The 23,095-nt window shown below is 37.6% G+C and overlaps 1 protein-coding gene across 1 annotated transcript in view; it reads right to left on the bottom strand.

Annotated features, from left to right (window-relative positions):
- The window catches only part of LEKR1 (leucine, glutamate and lysine rich 1), a 213,035-nt gene extending 190,091 nt beyond the window's left edge, over positions 1-22,944 (bottom strand). The window contains exons 1-2 of the mRNA XM_010335744.2: positions 22,866-22,944; positions 19,540-19,612 (exon numbers count right to left, since the gene is read on the bottom strand). Coding sequence (XP_010334046.2) covers positions 19,540-19,587 — 48 coding nt within the window. The 5' untranslated portion in view covers positions 19,588-19,612; positions 22,866-22,944. The remainder of the gene's footprint in view (positions 1-19,539; positions 19,613-22,865) is intronic.
- Positions 22,945-23,095: the final 151 nt, after the last annotated feature.

Below are 23,095 nucleotides of genomic sequence, written 5' to 3'. Positions count from 1 at the left end.
AAAATGTAATTTAGCCAAGTTAGAAGGGAGATAATTCTTTTCTCTGTTTCAGGTATAAATATTTATTAGTAGCCTCTGCTCATTTTCCTATTCACAAGGGATAAGAGATGGCTTCATAAAATACTTGATCCAGGGCACTAAATTTGAAATTAACTCTTGGATTACCCAAGAAGTATTTACTCTTTTTTTTTATTGCATTTTAGGTTTTGGCGTACATGTGAAGAACATTCAAGATTGTTGCATAGGTACACATATGACACTGTGATTTACTGCCTTCCCCCCAATCACCTATATCTGGCATTTCTCCCCATGCTATCTCTCCCCAACTCTCCAAGAAGTATTTACTCTTAAAGTAACCTCCCTTAAAACTATAGAAACTGTTCTGTAACTAACAGTGATGCCACCATATCTGCCTACCAATGTCATTACACAAATGTCAACTGGAAGAAAATAACACATTTTTATAAAGTAAAATTTTGATCCTTTAAACTTTAATAATAAATATTTTAAATTAAAAACCATAATACAGTATTGTAGGATACCAATTGATGACTATATCAACTATCTAATTGCCACTTTATCAAATGTATAGATTTATTAAACATCTTGTTTAAAAGTAATTATAAAGATAACCTGGTTCAAGCTCTAGACGAATTCAATTGCATCAATCTATTTAACCTAAATATGTTGTTGCCTATCCTTTATTTTAGCATCCCAAATGAAGGAAAACTACTTCCTAAAGCAGTCTGTTCCATCTTCTGCCAGTTGTGTCTCTCAGGAAATCCTTTCTCAGCCTCATCCCAAATCTACCACCTTGAATTGTGCACAGATCCCAGTCCATTTAGAAACTATGTAAGACATCCCCAGCCTCTTTCACATGAAGGTCTTTCTAATATTTGAAGATAGCTATCAGGAACAGTCCATGTCTTCTCTTCTCCAGGCCAACACTTAAAATTACTTCAGGTGAATTACTTCCTCATTCAAGATTTCCCTAAAATTTTTCCAGTGTTCTACATGTGTTTTAAAGTATGGTGCCCAGAATGGAATAGTTTACTGTGGCTCGTCTCACTAAAATAGAATAAGAGAAGACTCAAACTTCTCTCATTCTAATATCTTATTACTAATATCATTGTAGTATGTTCTAACGCAACCTTAGATCTCATTGGTCTTCCACATTTTTAGCAATTATATTCTGCTGTTATATACTCTAACTGGCTTTATGTTAAATAAAACCCCTGATTTTAAAAATACTGCAGTGCAAACCAATGTCTCATTATACTGAATATACCAATTATTTCCTTTCTATGTTTTCATTTTAGAGAATCTTTCCACAGGCCTAGCTGCGATGTTTGGCAATGTAGACTCCCTCCACCCATTTACCTAAGCCATGGCTGACTTGGTGAACCAGGATTGGACATCAGACCCAGAAGAACCAAACCCAAGCTGGGATGAGCCAACTGGGCCTGAAACTGTTGAAGATTCAGGCACTTAGGTCACCTTTGGCATAGCCATAAGACAGAAAATGTCATGTACAAGATACAGAATAAGTAATGTAACTAAAATCTGAGAGATGAATGAGTAGACACAGACAGAAGCTGAGACGAGGACACTGTAGCTCCAGAAACAGATAATTAGGAATCAGCCACTAACATAGCCAAAAATCTTCCAATTCCTCACCAGTTCCTCTTGAGATCTGGCTGTCCCACTTGCCATTTGGAATTCATGCTCAATCTTCCTCTATTATTTTCTCTTTTCTCTCTGAAGCCACCTATTCCTTGCAACCAACACTTCCCATTCTATTATGTGAGCATTTGGCATTTCAGATCCAAGTATAAAACTACAGATATAAATGTAAATATATAAAAATATATAAAATATATAAAAATATACATCTTATCTTAGATTATTAGTATATTAGTACATTATATAGACTCATATATTTGAGTATATAACGCAGATATGTATGTCTTAGACATAATTATTGCCTTTGATTATTGCCTTAGTTACTGCCATTGGTATCCAGAAAATTTTAAGTTTTATGTCTTTTGCAAAGTTGATCCTTATAAGCCATTTTATCTGTCTAACTCATTGATTTTAAAATGTTGAATTGACAAAGTTGAGGACAGAACCCTACTGCATGTCATATCACCTTGGTTGTTACTGTTCTATTATTCAGTACATTTCAGGTACAACTCTTAATCTGATCATTAAATTATCCCATTATCTTTGTTACCAGCCTATATTTATTGCATACTGTCTTCAGGACTATTATGACAAAGTTTGTCAAATGTTTTCATAAAGGCCATATATTCTACGCCTAATATGGTCCCTGGATCTAGTAATCCTACATAAAATGAAATAGCAAAGCCTACATGCTTGCTCTCATGAACATAAAATTGGTCCAAGGGTTGTTTTGTCTAATATAACCTAGCAAACCATTCTTTCATAATATATTCTAAATCTTGTCTGGTATCGAAATTAAGTTCATCGGTTTTAATTTATGGGTAATTTATACATGAAATGGCATTTGTACATTATCCTATTACTCTGTACATGTGTTCAAACATAACCCAGAGTGGCTCTGCAATTCTATTCAAAGACACTGTTCAGTCCTCACAAATATAATTCATCCATGTCACAAAACCCGAACTAATTAGGAACAGATGAGTATTTTCTTAAAATCTTTGCTTATCTTGCATTTTGATTTCTTCTTCTCAATTTGAACATTGTTGCTTACTGTAAAGTCACTTTCACCATTAACCTTTGCCTATTAATTGCAGTTCCTGCCCTGTTCCTGGCAAAGTGTCCTATCTTTATTCTAAAGAAAATTCTTGATGGGTGGAGCAGATTTGCAGCCTGAAGAACAAAACAGAAATGGTAAAAACTTCACATTGTGGAAGCTATTAGAATGTTATTTTACCAGAACAGTCAAGGGAGAAAAGGCTGAAATATATTTTATGTGAAGCAATACATTTTAGAGAATAGGTTTTCTAGAAGTTTACCAAGGAAAGAGAAAACATGATATTCATTATGATGCAGGAAACAAGACAGTAAGATTTTAAAATAAGAGGTCCACAAGAGTGGTCTTCTGACTTTACCTGAATCATTAAGTGAGCTACATTAAATAAGTACATTGCACAAAATTTTTTAATGCTATTAAATTGTAAATAATGTTCTGTAAGCAAAGCTGCTATAGAAAAAAATGTAATAACCCTTTCAATTTATTAGTGTCTATATGAGCTAATTACTTAGGGCATTTTTGTGAAACTTGAGAAAATATGAAATACTGTAATTACGTTCCCAAATGAAGTAAAAGTTATCTGCTTTTTGTGAAATATAATTTGTGCTTCATTCTTATAACTTGGTGTTATATCATTTTCTCATTTGAAAGGAAAATAATGACAGGCTGTCATTCTTGACAAAAGCCTATCATTAACAGGATGTTTTTGCATTCTACAAGATGCACTTTGGAGGAGACATTAACAATTGCAGTATATTAAACAAACCATTTGAAAATAAATTATGAAACAAAATGCAGTGTTTATACTTTTAAAATTAGAGTTAATATAAAAATAATATAAAATTTTTTAAAAGGTAAAATTAGGCTTCAGACCCTTTTCAGAGCTCCTGTCTGTGCTTCAACTAGAAAAACTACTCAGTACCCTCCTACTGCCCAATTGTGGCATTCTCTGCTCCAAAATTGTGCCTCCTGGCTAAGCATGGTGGCTTACACCTGTAATCCCAGTGCTTTAAAAGGCTGAGGTGGGCGGATTGCTTGAGCCCAGGACCGGCCTGGGCAACATGGTGAGACCTTATACCAACAAAAAATTGAAAAAAAAAATACCCAGGTGTGGTGGTGTGCACCTGTAGTCCCAGCTACTTGGGAGGCTGAGGTGGGAGGATTACTTGAGCCCAAGAGGCAGAGGCTTCAGTGAGCAGAGATGGTGCCACTGCACTCCAGCCTGGGCAACAGAGGATGACCTTGTTTCAAATAAACAATTTTAAAAAATTGTGCCTCCTTCTCCCACCCATATCATGCTTTTTGTGCTTAGATAAGGAGGAAATAAACTACTCTACAAAGGTAAGAGTGATAGCAGAATAAAGTATTAATCCTTTAAGAGGTTCTTCATTCAATAGGATGTCTTTAATCAAAACAATGAGTGTTTAGTAAATTTCATTCAAATTAGGAGAAAATTTTTGAGATAGGACAGTGGACACTCCAAGCCAATTAGTCACACAGACCACCTGACTACTTCATAAAGCCATTAGGACCCTTCCTCATCATTAAGTTAACCTGCTTAATTACCAATTTAAAAATCAATTTGGTAAAGTGCACTTACAAGAAAACCTTATAGCTTTATCATAATTAGTAGTAAAAGACTCAGTGCTTTTCCCCTAAGGTTAGGAAAATGGCAAGGATATTCACCCTCACTGCACTTATTCGACATAGTGCTAGAATATCTAGCCAGAGCAATAACACAAGAGAGAAAATAAAAGGCATACATATTAGAAGGAAGAAACAAAACTCTCCCTAACTGACATGGCATAATTATCTACACAGAAAATCCCAAAAAATAGACAATAAAACTAGAACTATTAAGTTCAGCAAGGTTGAATGTTTCAAGATACAGAAAGAACAATCAATTGTATTTCTATATATACCTAGTGAGCACCAAGACACTGAAATTGAAAATAATTGAAAATACAATACCGCCGGGTGCGGTGGCTCAAGCCTGTAATCCCAGCACTTTGGGAGGCTGAGGCGGGTGGATCACGAGGTCAAGAGATCGAGACCATCCTGGTCAACATGGTGAAACCCCGTCTCTACTAAAAATACAAAAAATCAGCTGGGCACGGCGGCGCGTGCCTGTAATCCCAGCTACTCAGGAGGCTGAGGCAGGAGAATTGCCTGAACCCAGGAGGCGGAGGTTGCGGTGAGCTGAGATCACGCCATTGCACTCCAGCCTGGGTAACAAGAGTGAAACTCCGTCTCAAAAAAAAAAAAAAAAGAAAATACAATACCAAAAAAAAAAAAAAAAATATATATATATATATATATATATATATATATATATATAAAACAATTGCTCCAAAAAATTAAATACGCAGGTAGATATAACAAAATACGTACAAGATTTGCATGTTGAAAACTACAAAATGCTGATGAAATATATTGAAGAGCTAAATAAATGAAGAGATATACTGTGTTTATAACTTGGAAGATATAAAATAGCAAAGATATCAATTCTCCCTAAATTGGTATAATCCAATTTCTATCAAAATCCCTGCAAGGCATTTTATATATAGAAAGAGTTATCTTCAAATTTGTATGGAAAGCCAAAGGAATTAGAAGAGCTAAAATCATTCTGAAAAAGAAGAATAAAGTGGAGGGAACCATTACCTGATTTCAAGACAGACCGTATTGCTACAGTAATCAAGATTGTATGGTTTTGGCAGAAGGAAGGACACATAGATCAATGAAACAAAACAGAAAACCAAGAAATAGATCTCCATGAATACACCAAACTGATTTTTGACAGAGGTACAAAAACAGTTCAATGAAAGAAAGATAAGCCTTTTCAACAAATGGTGCTGGTACAATTAAATATCCATACATTAAAAAAGAAAGAACCTAACTAAACCTAACATATTCTACAAATAGGGACAAATATGTAAAATATAAATGTAGAAAAAAATAGAAGAAATAGTTTTAGAACAAAATAGAGGAGAAAATCTTCAGGACCTAAACTGGAAAAGGTATCTTACATTTAATACCAAAAGCATGATTGCAAAAGCATGATTCATAAATGGAGAATCTGAGAGCCTAAATTTCATCAAATTTAAATACTCCTGATCTGCAAAAGACCTTGCAAAGAGGATAAAAAGACAAGCTACAGAGCAGGAGAAAGTATTTGAAAACCACATATCTTACTAGTACCTAGATTATACAAAGAATTTCCAAAATTCAGTGCAAAAAAAATCTAATTAGAAAATGGACAAAAAGACTTGAAGAACCTTTTTGCATAAGACATTTCACATTTCACATATGCCAAATAAGCACATGGAAAGATATTCCATATCATTTCATTAGCCATTAGGAAAATGCAAATTAAAACCACAATGAGATATCACTCACTACACATCACTGACAACGTCAAATTCTGTAAAGATGTGGAGAAACTGGATCACTCATATACTGCAGGTAAAAAATGTAGACTGGTATAGCCACTCTGGAAAACAGTTTAGCATTGTCTTTTAAAAAATAAACCTGTAGTTACTATATAACCTAGCAATTGAACGCTTGGACATTTATCCCAGGAAAATGGAAACATATGTTCACATAAATTAATGTTTATAGCAGCTTTACATGTAGTTGCTGAAAACTGGGAAAAACCTGGATGCCCTTAAACGGGTAGATAAACGGTTAAACAAACTGGTACATTCATACCATGGAATACTATTCAGCAATAAAAAGGAATAAACTATTGATACATACAACTTAATGAACCTCCAGCTAATTACAGATTGAAAAAAGTTAATCCCAAAAGATTACACACTACATGATTCCATTTACATAACATTCTTGACATAAAATAATTGGAGACCAGATCAATGGTTGTCGGGGCCATGGACTGGAAGTAGGGAAGAGATTGGTGAATGTGGTGATAAAAGGGCAACATGAGGAATCCTTGTTGTGATGAAAATGTTCTGTATCTTGATTGCAACAATTGTCAATATGCTGGTTATGACATCGTACTTTAGTTTTGCCAGATGTTACCACTGCAGAAAGCTAGATGATGAATACACTGGATTTCCTCGTGTTATTTCTTACTCTGCATGTGAATCTACAATTATATCAAAATAAGAAGTTTAATTTTAAAATAATAAAAATAGAAAAAAAATCAATCTGGGACTAAAATACCAGAGATTCACCCATAAAGACATTTTACTGAGTAATATCAGAAATGTTGGCTTTATACTATGTAAATTATAAATGATATACTTATGTCTATCTATACATACTTCCAAAGTATATTTCCTCCAATACCTGTTGTTCCAGTGGGAAACCTCACCTTAATAAACTCTATGTCCTTCTATGGTCAGTCAGCAAAAGTATTTTTGACTGCAAATTGGTAAATTCAGACTTTTCAAGATTCATAGTAATATTTTGAAGAAAATGTTTTTTTCTAATGAACTACCTTTCTAATGAGCTAACTATTCACAATATTGAGTGATAGCCTCTCCAAAAATTATACAGCTTCCTATTCCCTTTGTCATAAGGTTTTAATAAAACTGCAATTGCTTAAAAATACATCATAAACATGATCACTGCCCCCCGCCACACACACACAAACACACACACACACACACACACACACACACCCCACAACTTTGCTAGGATGCTAGGTCTAACATTTCTATGACCATTTTCCTTTTCCTTTTCTTCCACTTCAGCTCAAGACAAGATCTGAACCCAGCCACAGTGGCCCAAAATAACCTGGAAAATTAAGTTTATTTTTTCTGGCAATAACAATCTGTGCTTGGAAATATAAAACTGTTATTCTGAATATATTTCAAAGTTCCAAAGTACTAAAATTACTTTACTGAAACAGGACAAAATGAGCTGTTACTGCTAGGGAAAGGGATTGTTATCCCAGAAAGAACAGTGCACTCTCTAGCCCTTGTCTCGCTACTTCTGTTTTGCAAAATAAACAACTCTGGTCTCTTTATTTTACTTTTGTATCCTGTGGTAATAAAGATTTCCTGAAGCTAAAATCCTATTACAAGTATTCATTTTGTCACCATTTAACCAAAAGATCAGTTCACTTTCAGCAAACTAACTGATTTTTCTACTAGTTTGTTGCTGTTGTTCTGATTTCCACATATGTCCCCTAGCAAAAACAGCAAAAGGAAAATTGTTCATTGCTCTTTTCTAAAAAGAAATGTCCATATGTCTCTAAAACAGATTGACATTCATGAGTGGAAGAGATACACAATTATAGTATTACTTTGCTTATCTATAAGTGTTGTTTTGGTCTTAAATGGTGGCAATAAAATCCTAAACCTAGAACAGTACTATAATTTCAAGTGTATTCTGATTTCAGAATACTTGACAAAAATGCTAGTAAGGCTGCTGGTTATCTGAGGTCAGGGACAGGCAGGAGTCAGCTTAGCCTGGAGAGAGAACAGATTTAGAGATATGGTCTCAGTACATACAGAAGTAAACTGTAGAGTACAGCAGTAGAAAAAGGAGCCAAATGTAATTTTGCTCTCTAGCCCACGGGCCACCTTTACATTTTCTGTCACTTAAGAAAATGGAAATCTGCAAGTATACTATGCCCAGTCAGAAACTGTGACAAAAAAGCAAAAAGACCTGGACATGAGAGTCAAAGATTATCTTATTCCTTCTTCCCTAAAATTCCCTGAGGAGATGACACTAGGAGAAGATGGTTTAACAATCTTAGCCTTCTAATCAGGCAATGCATTCTCTAACTGTAGCTTATTATCATCATCATTCTTCTCTATACTTTCTCTAGCCTTCTCCCCCACTAACTTTACATTTTTTGCAACTCTCCTTCTTCGTTTACTGCTCATTTTGGTATTAATAATACAGTGTAGCATAGTCATTTTCACATTCTAATTTATCAACCATGTATTTTCATATCACATAGCAAAAATACAAAAAGAAAAAAATAGGAAAGGCTCTCACCTTCTCTTCCCTGATTTCTACACTGACCTTCCTTGCCTATACATGGAGGGTGGGGGGAATGGGGGAAGGAAACAGCAGGGACTTCTCTAGAAAGAGAAGCCAGCATAAAAAGTAACATAAAAAGTTAACAGAACAAGAAAGAAAGAAAAAGCCTTTGAAAGACCTGTCATTGCACACTGATCCACCCACCTCAAGTCCTTTTTTTCTTTAATAAAGAAATAGAACTATTTCTAAGCCATTATGAAAAAAGCCTTTGTTTCCTTCATCTTAAAATGAGATGGTTTTAATCTAAACAACTCCTGTTTCCACTATAAGCTATATATCTAATCAGCAGTCCCCAACCTTTTTGGCACCAGAGACCGGTTTCATGGAAGACAATTTTTCCATGGACTAGCGGGATGAGGATGATTTGGGGATGAATGTTCCACCTCAGATCATCAGGCATTAGTTAGATTCTCATAACGAACACACAACCTAGAACCCTCGAATGTCCAGTTCTTGCTCCTATGAGAATCTAATGATGCTGCTGATCTGACAGAAGGCAGAGCTCAGGGGTAATGCGCCCTGACTTGCCACTTACCTCCTGCTGTGCAGCCCAGTACCTAACAGGCTATGGACTGGTACCAGTAAAGGGCCAAAAGTTTGGGGACCCCTCATTTTTCTGTCTAATATTATTCTCTATAGAATAATACATGCAAGCTGGTTAAATAGATACACTGCCCAATCACTAGGAAATTAAGTTAAATTATAGACAATCTAGATATAGGTAAGATGTTATATAACACAAATACTTTTTCTAAGAGACTATGCTTTCATAGGCTTTGAGATGCATATACGTATTTTGTCCCAGCACCCAAAACAGGGACTGGCACATAATAGGCATAATAATTACTTGTTATATAAATGTATGTAACTTAGGTCTGAAAAAGTACAAAGCTGCACTTTACATTCTAAACACTGGGCAGGACCAAGTCTACAACTAGCACACTTGTCCAGGACCTTCGGCAGCTGAGCCTCTCCTGGTGACCACACTTCTCTGCACTGCCTGGATCGCTGCCTGTGATTCTTGCTTTAGACTCTAACTGTAGATTTATGAAATGCTTGGTTTTAGTATTTTTTAAAAAATTTACTTGTAAAGTACCTCAAACATGAGAGAGACCACTCTGTAACTCTCATAAAAACCTTATCAAAATAAGTACATATTTTATGTTTTCAAAACACCGAAGTTGTTAAACATTCCCTAACTTGGCCAGCTTTTCTCACCAGAAAGCTTCTGTTCATTTGGCCTAGGATGCATTACCCACTGCCTATGGAAATACTAGGGCTTCAAGAGCAAATTCCAATTTCACCTCCAGCATCAAGCTCCTGCTTTGGCCATCCCACCATGCAGGGATTCCTCTTTCTACTTTATTCATTCTCATAGCAGATACTATCTTATATGGCACTAAATCAATATACTGCCTTGTAGAGCTATTTTTTTTTTCATGCCATTATATATCTTTCCTCTGCCTAAGAGGTGATTACGGTCTGAAGAGCAGCTATTGTTTCTTGTAGATTTTGTTTGTTTTGCTTTGTTTCTTTTAATTTCTACCACACCTAGGCTAGTACAAGAAAGGAACTTAGTTCAAGGCAAGAGGAAGGATATTTCATGTCTTCAAACACATACAAGCACCATTTTTCAAGTGAACACAGCATAGCTGAGCCCTCTCTGTGCTTACTATTTTATACCTAACTTAAAAAGTGAAGATAATTGAATATAATGACTTAAAAGATCCTTTGGCCAGGCACAGAGGCTCATGCCTGTAATCCCAATACACTGGGGGGCCGAAGCAGGTCAGGAGATGGAGACCATCCCGGCCAACATGGTGAAACCCTGTCTCTACGAAATACAAAAAATTAGCTGGGCATGGTGGTGCTTGCCTATAGTTCCAGCTACGTGGGAGGCTGAGGCAGGGGAATCACTTGACCTGGGAGGCAGATATTGCAGTGAGCCAAGATTGCACCACTGCACTCCAGCATGGGTGACAAAAAAAAAAAAAAAAGATATTTTAATGTAAATTGACTTTTCCTCCAGTTCCTGCTAGGTTACAGTTTACATCAATCTGAAGGGAAGGCAGCAACAGTAAGCATCAAGTTAAATTGATGGCATGATTGACATTAACAGGCGGCCCAAAAGAACATGTACAATGGACAAAAGCATATCTAAGAGTAGACTGTAAATTTTAATCAAAATGTAACAGATTGGTTGTTAATTAATAATTAACTGTAAATTTACTGAAAAACATGAAAGATTAATGATACTTAAGGTTTAAGGTTATAACTCACGATTTAAATCAATCTTTTTCAAAGAGAGATTTAAAAATTATACTATTAACAATATATGGATTGCCAAGCTAAATATGGGAGAAATGCTTTGTCCTGAGTACATTTGTGAACTAAAAGAGAAGAGAATAGCATAAAAACTAAAGGACTGTCAATCAGATAAAATGAGTTGATATATAGTTGACCCTTGAACAACATGGATATAGGGGTGCCAACCTCCCCTCCACATAGTTGAAAATCCATGTACAACTTCTGACTCCCCAAAAACGTAACTACTAATCACCTACTGTTGACAGGAAGCCTTGCTGACAATATAAACATTCAATTAATGCATATTTTAAAAGGAAGCTAGAGAAAAGAAAATGTCATTTAGAAAATCATCATGAGAGAAAATACATTTACTCTTCATTAAATAGAAGCGGATCATCATAAATGTCTTCATCCTCATCTTCACATTGAGCAGGCTAAGGAGGAAAAAGAAGAGGAGAGGTTGGTGTTGCTGTCTCAGGCGTGACAGAAATGGAGAAAGTGGATGAGGAATCAGAAGACTGGCACACTTGGAGTAACTTTGAGGAAATATGTCATAATATCTGTCAAACTCTTTTGCTTTTTCATTTCTCTAAAAATGTTTCCATATGGTGCCAATCCTACTCTAATGTTTGCTTTAGTGTCAGTGCCCATATCATAGAAAGATTCATGTTATAAAAGAAGTCAGAAGCAGTCTTGAATAATTGAAACCTTTCTGCCATATTATCTATTGTCAATTTGTTTTCTGGCACTGCTTCTACTATGTCTTCTTTCTCATTGCCTGTACTGATTCAGAAAAAAATCATCTCCATGTTGTCCTCTGCTAACTTCTCTTGTGTGGTTATCTATTAGCTCCTGAATTTCTCCACGATTTGTATCTTGAAACTCTTCACCTCCACCCTTTTTGCCATATCCACAATCTCTTTCATAATTTCCTTGATTGGTTCCATTGTAAATCCTATGAAATCATGCACAACATCTGGACGGTTTTCTCTAGAAGGAATCTCTCGTTTTAGGCTTGGTGACTTTCATGGCTTTTTCTATAATAATGATGGCATCTTTAATGGTGCAATCTTTCAAGACTTTCACGATATTCCACCAGGGTTCTCTTCCATAACATTGACAACCCTTTCGATTGAGTAATGTCAAGGTTCTTCCTGACTTCAGGGACAAAGCATTGATGGAATCAATCGAGAAAAAGCATTCTCCTTCTCCAAGCCTTTGTGTTGTACAATCAAAAGAATGATGGCTGATGTTTATCTTTTCCCATCAAGGCTGGAGATCAGCAGTTTCATAGATAAGGGCAGTCCTGATCATAAACCTGACTACATTTGCACAAAACCATACAGTTAGCCTATCCCTTCCTTCTTTAAATCCTGGTGCTCACTTCTCTTCCTCCACAATGTATTTTGTGTCACTTTTTTTCCAGAATAGGGCACTTTTGTTTGCATTCAAAACCTGTTTAGGAGATTGATTTGAGTAATAACTCCATCTTGTGTGTGGCATGGTCATCCTTGTTTCCATTAAACTCTCTCTCTGCTGCAATGCCATGGTCTCAGAGGCTTGATTTCATCTGTCTGGCAGCCAGGAAGAACCCATTGAGCTATTATTAATTTGGGGGGTCTGGTATCTGCCTTTGTGGGTACCTGCCTGCAGTTTGTCAGTCCCCACCAGTATGATGGAACTAGAGGTGAGCTCTGGCAGCTGCTTATTTCTCTGGAACTGAAGGCCATGTCTGGTGCTGTACTTAGCCAGTGAGGTGCTGTTGACCCATAGTACTTGGGCCTAATTGCAGTGGAGAAAGACATCCTGCCTAGAAAGACATCTTTAAACTGGTCTCATGAATATTCTAAACACAGCCAACACCTTATTCCTTCTCCCAATTGGTTTGGCTCCATTGGAGTTCTTGGTTCTGCTCCTTCAACCGTGTCAGTTTGGCTCCTTTGCAGGTATTAGCTGGCTCTCTCAAAATAGTAGGAAGAATCTGGGTTTGAAGAGATTTCTCCTCAGTTAGAGAATAAGAGGTAGGTCTGGAAGAATTACTCCTGGAAATTTTTGGTTAGGAATCTTGGTTTGGAAGGCCTTTTTGTTTGTCTTTATCTCATTGTGTGTATATGGAGAGAATTCCCTAAATAAATTGCTGATGAAAGTCCAGGAGACTCTACTAGTTTGTCTGGTTGGTCACGTTCTGTGAGCCATGAAGAAAGTTCAACAGGCCTAACTCAGGGTGACTATCTGCTCTTCCATGTTGCTCAGAGATCACCCGTTGAAACTCCAGGTTGGAAGCCATCCCACCCCAGTTTGAGTAGATCAAAGACAACACGGGCCAACAGAGGCAAGTTTAAGCCTTGCCAGGTCAATACTTGGATGCTAAGTGGGGTGACTGGTGTCTGTGTTTTGTCATGTGTGTTTTCCTCTGTCTGGAATAAAAAATGTCATTTTGGTTCCCCCACGTAGCGTGACTACATCTTGCAAAACTGAGAGGCTTTTGACTATGATTCCACAAACCTGGAAACCTGGCATACTAGCAAAAGGGTAAGAATTTGCTGGCCTCCCTGTGGGCAAACTGTTTTGAGTCAATGGTAAAAATCACTGTCTCCTTTGCAAGGTCTGATTAATGGGGAAAAGGATTTGTGTGATAGTCTGAGGTTATAGCAAATCTGGTGTACTTTGTGCTATGGATATTCATACTGTTTGATTCCTTTCCTCTCAGTTATCTTTATGTGTCTTCTGTCATGGAGAGGGGCACCATAGGACAGAATAAGGGCCTAGGATCCCTATAAGCCCACTACTCAAGCTGGCCCTGTAGGCTGGTCAGTTACAAACTTTGCTGTGGGTCCCTGAAACAAAAACTGGATGAGGTTTTCCTCTCATCTTGTTTTGCCCTTGGGAGGTTGACTTTATGACCATGTAGAGGGACACTCTCAGTCTCCACTATCCAAAAGGCAAGAATTTTGGGGTTCATGTCAGGCAGTCAGTCTGAGAGGACCGGGTATCTGAGATGAGTCAGCACATTCTTCATCCCCAGTGTGTCAAGCCTTTGGGTGAGTTTTGTCTTTAAAGATCCCATTTCTACTGGGCTTTTGTCATCTTAAGCCCATTTCCGAGTTCTCCATTCTGAATTCTTGGGGACCATGGAAATGTCTCCTCTATTCCCTAAGAGTATCTCTTGCTTATATGATAAAATCCTGGAACATTAACATCTTGGCTTTTAAAAGACTCAGATTATGTCACTATTGAAACTAAGTACAGGTATACCATTTTTTAAAAGGAATTTTAGAAATCTTTTATTCTCCACAATTAAAAAAAAAGACGTTTTTAGAAAAGATGAATAATGTCATAAGTAGCTTCAGGAAATTCTCTTGAGCAGTTACAATCCTTTGCAAGCTTGAAAATGACTGTCCCAGACTCCTTCTGGGAAGAGCAGTGGCCGCTGCCCTATGCTATAGCTCAGTAGCTAAGGTTTTACCCTTTTACAGCAGCAGTCTGGGTTCAACAGCTGGCTTTAAGAATGAGTCCTTTCTGGTTGGATACTTGTGGTAGTTTTGTCATTTTTTAATTCTTTTCTTCTCCATGGGCAGCTTCTGATTTCCTGTCTTAAATTTTCTTTTCTCTGAGCTACCTCAGGGGCTATTCTAAATACTGTAAAAATGCTTGCCATCTCTTTGGAGATACCACATGCATCCATAGATAAGTCACAAGCTTAGTTACAGACTTACTGGCTTCAGTTAGGAGAAGACATTGAGGGGAAAAAAGTTTCAAAGCTAGAGGCTGTTTGTCAGAGTGTAGTAATAAAAGAGTTAAAAGGATTTAACAAAGCTCTATGGTTAAAAGTTGGCTTAATTAAAAGTTGCTAATCCACACTATACATATATTTTATGCTTTTTCTCTTCTTGGATCTTGTTTTTTTTTTTTGAGAAAAATGATTTTTTTTCTTGGTTGGCTGAATTTTTTCTCCATTTACTTCTTTCTGCCATCCTCAATGCCTACATGAGAGAACCTAATGTAATTTCTGACAACCTGGCATTCCTTAGGAGAAACAGAGGTGGTACCAAGGCCTCAGTAAGTGTTCTAAACCTTTGTTATTTGACAAATCTTCCAAAATCAAAATCTCAGGTTCTAAAGTCAGTCCTTTAGACTTCATTAACTATTTCAGTATTAGGTCCCCTGAAGTCTAAACGAGACATCTGGCTTATTTGGCATGCTGAAATCACAGAGTGAGCACCGTCAAGTATGAATTGGTATTTGGCTTTCTTTGGCTTTTATTTATATGAATGTGTTGTTGGTATGTATTCCAAAATTGTATAAGATTCCTGTAATTCCAATATTATTTAGTATATGTTATCAGTAATAGTAATTGTTATATTAAATTGTATGCCACAAAAATAACCCAATTTCCTTGTTAATTGAGTCTTAAATCATAGCTGGTCCAAGCCTCTTGTCATTCACAATTATTTTTACTTCGATTCATTTCAAAAGGTGATTTTATAATCAGTTATGGGACTCTGACAGGTGCTCTTGAATGCAGATTTCTGATATCTTTAAAGATTGTGCCATTAATATATAAAGAAACACTTCTAGGACTCTCAGGAACAGCTGATCAAACAGAACAGGAATTAACTGTATGAACTGAACTAAGAGAATAATGAAATAATCTATGACTATTTACTTTAAATGTTTCTGATTCCTTTTTTTTTCAGGGTCAAAAAAACAACTTCTTTTCTTTTGAGCTGTTTATAGCTTTTAACAATTGAGTGAAGCATATTTCTAATCAGCAAACTTTGGAGCATATTTCTATCTACTTGATTTCTCCAGAATTTTGAAACTAACTGTTAAGTATTCTTAGCTTATGGCAATAACATTTTTAAAAAATCTGGTTTTTTCATTGTTTGGTTTTTTTTTTCAACAGGATACAACTGGAGACACTGATTATGTGACTGGAAATGGCATGGTTTCAGGCTGCTTTGAGTAACTGAGGTTGACTTATAGAGCTGATAACAGCCCCTTGGAAATACTGGTCTCATACTTTGTCCTTTCCAGGGCTCTTAGCCTGTAGTAAGTAGTGTGTCACTTTCTGACAGACAAGGAACCACAAGTTATAGTGGGTACTCAAGAAGAGAGAAATTTCACCCAATTCATACAGGTGGCTGCAGGCACAGATGAATCCCTGGCTAGGCTAGAGGCTGTTAAAAGGTCTAATCCGGGACTCCTTATGAAATAAATTCCAGCAAAGCCAATTTTTTTTTTTTTAAAGAAACCTATGTGGCAAATAACTATTCTTGCTGTATTTTATGCAAGTAATCATGCCAAATATAATGGGACTGGAACTTATTTTGCAAATAAATTGGTCCTACTATGATTTGTGTTTGGTAGAAATAGGGAACTAGAGAAAGAAAAATTGTTTCAGGAAAAATTACAGTACAACTGTTATTAGATTCCAGCCTTGTCCACTGTGTTTGTGTCTCTGCTAATGACCCCATATCTGACTGACTGATTCTTGGGGTCATTCACTTGCATCCCTTAAGGCTTCAGGTCAGTTCTACAGGGATTCCTGAAGTGAAGACTTTCTCTCCTATTGTTGGGGTTCATTATTTGTCTCATCATCCATCTGTTCACTTCAGTGCTATATGAAATCTGTGGATTAAGAGCACCAATGTTTTGTTATGCAGACCTTGGAACCTCAATCTGGTACACATGAATACATATCAACAATTACAGACAGTTTCACTCTTCTTGTCCTGAGGGCAACTCCCAGCCCAACTCTGCCCCTATGAGCCGGAAGAAGTTAGAGTGGCTGTCAACCTTTTTCCATCTCCATAGCCCACCGATTAAGAATAAGGTATGATGAAACCTGAAGGAGGGTGACTGAAACTGCCTTTGCAAAAACTATAACAGTGAGAAAATTCTAACCTAACTAACTCAGTCTTGCCTTTAACCTCCAAACTGCCCTTGGTCATTTGATATGGTTTGGCTGTGCCCCCACCCAAATCTCATCTTGAGCTGTAGCTCCCACAATTCCCACATTGTGGGCAGGACCCAGTGGGAGGTAACTGAATCATCGTAAATGATAAAATAGACTAGTATCTACATACATTTTATCATGCTGTTCTCATGATAGTAAGTCTCATGAAATCTTATGGTTTTATAAAGGGAAATTCCCCTGCACAAGCTTTCATATAAGATATTCCTTGCTCTTCCACCATGATTATGAGGCCTCCCCAGCCATGTGGAACTGTGAGTCAATTAAACCTCTTTCCTTTATAAATTACCCAGTCTCAGGTATGCCTTTATCTGCAGCATGAGAACAAACTAAACCATTTTTGTAAAACTAATAAAAGCCAACAGGTTAGGAGGATGAGAGGGGTCTGAATTCTCCTAAGATGTAGGTGTAAATGACTATGAGCCATTATTCCAGTGGATTGCAGCTTCCCTAATTACTCAGGTAATTAATATCACTATTGTAGAGCCTACAATTGGCCTTTTGAGGCGTTTTCTCAGGCTTTTTCATTTCTGATGACTCATGTCCCACCTAGACTCTGTTTCACACAGGGACCATTTTCTACACCCCTATTACTCCATCCCCAATCAATCAGCAGCTCCCATACCCTAGCTCCCTGTCTGCCAAACTATCCTTGAAAATCCCTACCCTGCAAATTGTCAGAGATTGATTGCAGTAATAACTCCATCTGTAACATGTCATAGTGGCCTCGTATCAATTAAACTTTCTTCACTGCAAAAAACAAACAAAAACCAAAACCCCCTTTATTCTCCAGTGACAACTTGTCTGCTGCCTCTTGTCTGCTGCCTCTTGATCAGCAAAAGATGCTTCTCCTGTTATCTTGACTTCATTTTTAAGCCCAGCCTCTTTCAAAAATTATCAAGCCATCCTTTGCTGGCATTAAACTATCCAGCTTTGGATCTTTCATATTTTCTTTAAGTTTCCATATAATGATTTTGCTTTTTTTTCTCTCTCTCTGTGGCTTAAAATCCAAACTCCTTCCTATAGCATCCAAGATCCTCCAACAACTGGCTGTATCCTAGATTTCCTACTCCATTTCCAGCCTCCACATTGCCTCCAAACACTAACATCCCAGACTTTTCATCACTCTCTGCTCACTCTGTGGAATGATTTTGCTTTTCCTTGAATCATATAATCTGAGTACAGAATCAGAATAGCAATTCTGTACTCACATAAAAGCTATATTTTCATTGTAAGAGATTTTACAAAAAGTACAAGATTTTTGCACCTGTTGGCATATCTGTAGCTACAACATCACAATTTCTGTCCCCCCATATATACATACATACATAGATACATACATACATACATACACACACACAGACATATATACACATAGCAAGCAATTCAACTTTTTCTTTGTAACGTCATGACGTTTCTCTGCTTCTTGAAAGTACTTCCAGCATCAGTAGTGCTATGCTAAATGTGTCCTATGGTGTCATCCAAGGCTTATGAAATTGCACTAAACATGATAAAAAAAATACATGAGGACTTCAAGATCACTTTTTCCTGAAGGGAGGAACTGCTCACATGGCTATGATTGTCACACAGTGTTTTAAGCAGATAATCACAACACTTGAGCTCACTGCAAAAACAACAGGAGGTGGCTACAAAATTATTACATTAGTATATACTATAGTTAATTTTATGCAGTTACAATTTAATACTGCATCATTATGTTTATTTACATATCTTGACTGCAAATAGCACCATGTAGACTGTTAAGTGTCTGTGTGCATAAGTTTTGATAAATTTTAGCTTTTTGTAATAGATTTATGCATATTTTACGGAAATAAATGATAAGACTAGTATCTACATACATTTTATGCATTCATGACATGACTTTTTCTTAATTTTTTCAACATTTGCAGGCTACTTAGTTCATCTGTGAATTTTTTCAAACCACTGCAAATCTTCAAAACATTTTCCAATATATTTATTTTTAAAACCCACATATAAGTGGACCCACACAATTTAATCCCATGTTGTTCAATGGTCAACTGCATAAAAAAGGGTTTAAAACAGTGCTTGGCACAGAGTAAGTATTGAGAATTAACGTAGATGAAATTGTAATAGAGGCTTAGAAATTCAGCACCCTAAAAACTTACGCACATGAACATTTCTGACATGTGTGTAACATAGGTGAAACTATAATAGAGGCTTAGAAATCTAGCACCATAAAAACTTACACATGGCCCTTCTTTTCACTAGGGCTTCACAACCACCTGGTTAAATATTGTACTGGAATTAGATACATGTCTTCTTCCATATCAGCAAAATTCTTTGTACAGAATAGAATTCTACAATTATGCTCATTATGATTATAATTGTTACCTCTCCCACTCCACCAATTCATTCAGATCCTACGACCAAAATTAATGAATTCACTCCTCTAGGTTTTAGAGTTATCTAACTGCTAAATGCTCCCACTGTTAGGCTGTAGCAACACAACATATCATACCTTCTGGATTTCTTCAGGCAAAGCATGCATGGGAGTTTGACGATCCATAATTTCCCCAAATATAGTGAGAGAGCTTTGAAGGAAAAAAAAAAATCTAAGAACATTGATGGCAACAGTCAGAATAGAAATATGTAGAGAACATTCAAATTCAGATGCTTTATAAATTCTTAGGAGTATTTGGGGATGAATGGGGATAACTGTTTCAATAGATGCTTATTTCATCAGCTCAATGTTAGAAGGTACAATTAGGGTTTTCTCCATTAGTTATTGGGCCAATAAAAGAGGAGAGAACTATAGAGACTGCTAAGTTGGAAATCTTTTCTCTTGTCAGAACTTTAAAGTTTAATAGTAATTTTTGTTGTGATTTACTACTATTTTTCAAATATATAATAACTAAAATTTTAAATACATATTTATTTTGGGATATTTTTAAAAGGATTTTTTCTGAAATGCCACTAGAAAAAGTATAAAACATAGTATTTTAGTTCAGCAGATGAAAAAAGCAATCGTGGCATGAATGCTGGATTAAATAATGAAATACAGAAAAAGAACATTTAGAGTTACCAGATTAAATATGATATGCAGGCATTGAACAGAAAAGTGATCAAAACAGAAGAAGCCAAGTGCCAATTTTATCTAAGATGGACATTTACTTAATTTTATGCAGATGTTTTACTTTTAACAGATTTTATTTTTCTAATAAAAACCATTCAATGTAAAAAGTCAGTCACTACTTTCATAAAGCCACAGAGGATAAATGGAGGAGCATTTTGGGTTCCTTTTTTTAATCCTTCCCAAATATGGAAACAGTCTAGTTTCATGAGTGAAGGCTGTTTATACGTATCTAAGGAGTCAGGGGAAGGGGGAAGGCAGTGGCAGCCGAGTCAGACAACACATGCACAATTCCATAGCAGAGAAGGTTTGAGGACCATGAGTTAAGGACAAGAGCAGTCTCTTGCCACATGACTATGACGATCGAGAAAGAAAAACATCTTATGGTTCAGACGGGAGTTAGGAGTTAGTGAAGGCTTCCTGAGGCTTTTTGCATTTAGTAAGGGCAAGATTTTGACAAGAGAGACTGGAGAAGCCAAGTACTTTATCAGAGACAGCAACCCCGGCCATACAGCAAGGTAGCAGGAAAACTATAGTTGACAAAAAGTCCTATAGTGGCATTATTTTTTAAAATGGTGCAACCACTTGTAGAAGAGGAGATTCCTCGTCCCCTGTGTTAACACCAAGACTCATTTCAGTGAGTTGCTGTTTAAAACCAAAAACTAATGAGCTTTATGTCTCCCCGCATAAAACATAATATGACATGTGTGGTAAAGTTAACTGAGGTCTGCAACGGAGGTACCATTAACCATGTCAACATAGGCTCAAACGTAATCTTATGTTTAGCAGACCATGATAATCATGCGGCAAGAGCCCAGAAGGCTCATCATTCTCATTTCCGTCATTTATCAGTGGAATTGCCATCAGTAAAATAAAATAGTAACTTCAACTCTATTGGGAGTAGAATTTTCCAAAAAATTACCAGGCAAACATCTTTTAAAGTTTCACCCATAAAATTATCTGAGAGCACAGATCTAAATGACAATATAAACAAAGCACCAGTAGAACAGTTTTTGTTTAGTGTCTTCATCGTGTGTGAATCTATTCCAACTTGATGGCCTCACCATAAGAAGGTGAGGAACTGGCAGGTTCTGATTTTGGGAGAAAATTAAAAAGAAGATATCCTGCCAACTCAGAAAATGCTCCACAATGCAGAAAGACAATTTTATTAGTAATGAGACATTTAACTAGACTTTGATGAACATCATAGCTAATCTACTAATGAGGTTACAAAGAAAGAAGGAAATCTCCCTTTTCTTTATACAGTCAAGGAGACACCATCCGTTACACACACATTCTCAAGAAAATTGGTAACTAGTCCTCACATAAGAGGACTTAATATAGTGTTCTATACATTCTTTTATATTTCCTCTTTAATTCACTTGGTAACTGGGGTAACCACCTGTGTTAGCTAACGGTTTTCCTCCTAATGCATAGCTCTATAACAAAGCAGGTGTTTACAATTAGGAATAATGCACCTACGTTAAACTTCCAAAGTGACAAGGAGATTGGGGCCCTATCTTCTTTGATGTTTACATTGTAAAAGAAATGGCTTCCAGCCCCTCAAGAAAAGCACTCCTAGGTCTTTAAAAATATTTGCATACATATTAAATAGAGGAAGCATTCACAAACACCAAGTTTCTCAAGAAAAAGAAGGCAACAGGAAAAATTCGTGTTTTAAAATTCAGTCTTAGTTTTGAGTGTGTTATCAAACAAGTCCCTTTAATTCTTTCTCATTGTGCATGTGCATGGACTGCCCTTTGGTAAGAAGTGCAATGATGTAGCTGCAGCTACGTGCGTGTTTGTGAACCTGCTCTCTAACAAGATCACCGAAAAGACTTTTTTTTTTTTTTTTTTGAGACGGAGTTTCGCTCTTGTTACCCAGGCTGGAGTGCAATGGCGCGATCTCAGCTCACCGCAACCTCCGCCTCCTGGGTTCAAGCAATTCTCCTGCCTCAGCCTCCTGAGTAGCTGGGATTACAGGCAAGCGCCACCACGCCCAGCTTCTTTTTTGTATTTTTAGTAGGGACGGGGTTTCACCATGTTGACCAGTATGGTCTCGATCTCTCGACCTCGTGATCCATCCGCCTCGGCCTCCCAAAGTGCTGGGATTACAGGCTGGAGCCACCACGCCCGGCCCTGAAAAGACTTCTTTAAATGCAGACACGTCCTTGTTCATTTCCAATTCCCTTTCTCACACTAGTGTCACATTAGGCCATTAACTGACGTTCAGCTTTCAAGCCTTACGTAAAGAATCATTCCCTTGGGGTGAATCACCCACAACTAGCAGGTCAGGGGCAGAAGACGGGAGTTCATGTCCTAAGACTTCCCTGAAGCGGCGGGATCTTCCACACAGAAACCAACCCCAAGGCCAGACAAAACTGCTGTAACGGCCTTCAAATTTGTCCCTTTCTAACCCCGGTCCCCCTGGAGCTGCCGTGAGGAGGAGAGTGCGGGGGTTAGGAGGCAGAGCCGCACGTACTCCGGGACTGGGAGGAAGGGGGACCGAGCCTTGGCTCCGCCGGCTGGCAGAGACCACGAAGGGGCCGCAGAGGAGCGTGGCGGCGGAGTCCAGGCCCAAAGCCTCGCGCCCTCGTTCGGGCGCCGCGGCTCAGCTTTCTGGCCCTCTCCCCGGGTGCGAGCACGCCTCCACTCCGTAACTGCATTTCGGCAGACTGGGTCATCCCAGGCTGAGGAAAACCATCGTCTCTCACCTCGACTTTGACTACAACGGGTGTGAAACGGCTTTCCCGATCTCCCGGACGACCGTGTCACCCGCCGGCTTGACGTCAGGGCGCGGTGACGTCACGGCCCACGCCGTCGTCAACGCTTCCCTGCACCGCCCCTGGCCTCACGCACCGGGCGGAAGTGGGAAAACTGGTGGCAGGGCTGGGAATGCTGGGGCTGGGAAGGCTGGGCTAGTCTTACGCGGAGTGTTGTGAGA

Source organism: Saimiri boliviensis, chromosome 9, assembly GCF_048565385.1.
Source record: "Saimiri boliviensis isolate mSaiBol1 chromosome 9, mSaiBol1.pri, whole genome shotgun sequence".
NCBI classification, from domain to species: domain Eukaryota; kingdom Metazoa; phylum Chordata; class Mammalia; order Primates; family Cebidae; genus Saimiri; species Saimiri boliviensis.
Note: the sequence above shows the minus strand (reverse complement) of the source record. Positions and strands in the feature narration are given on the sequence as shown.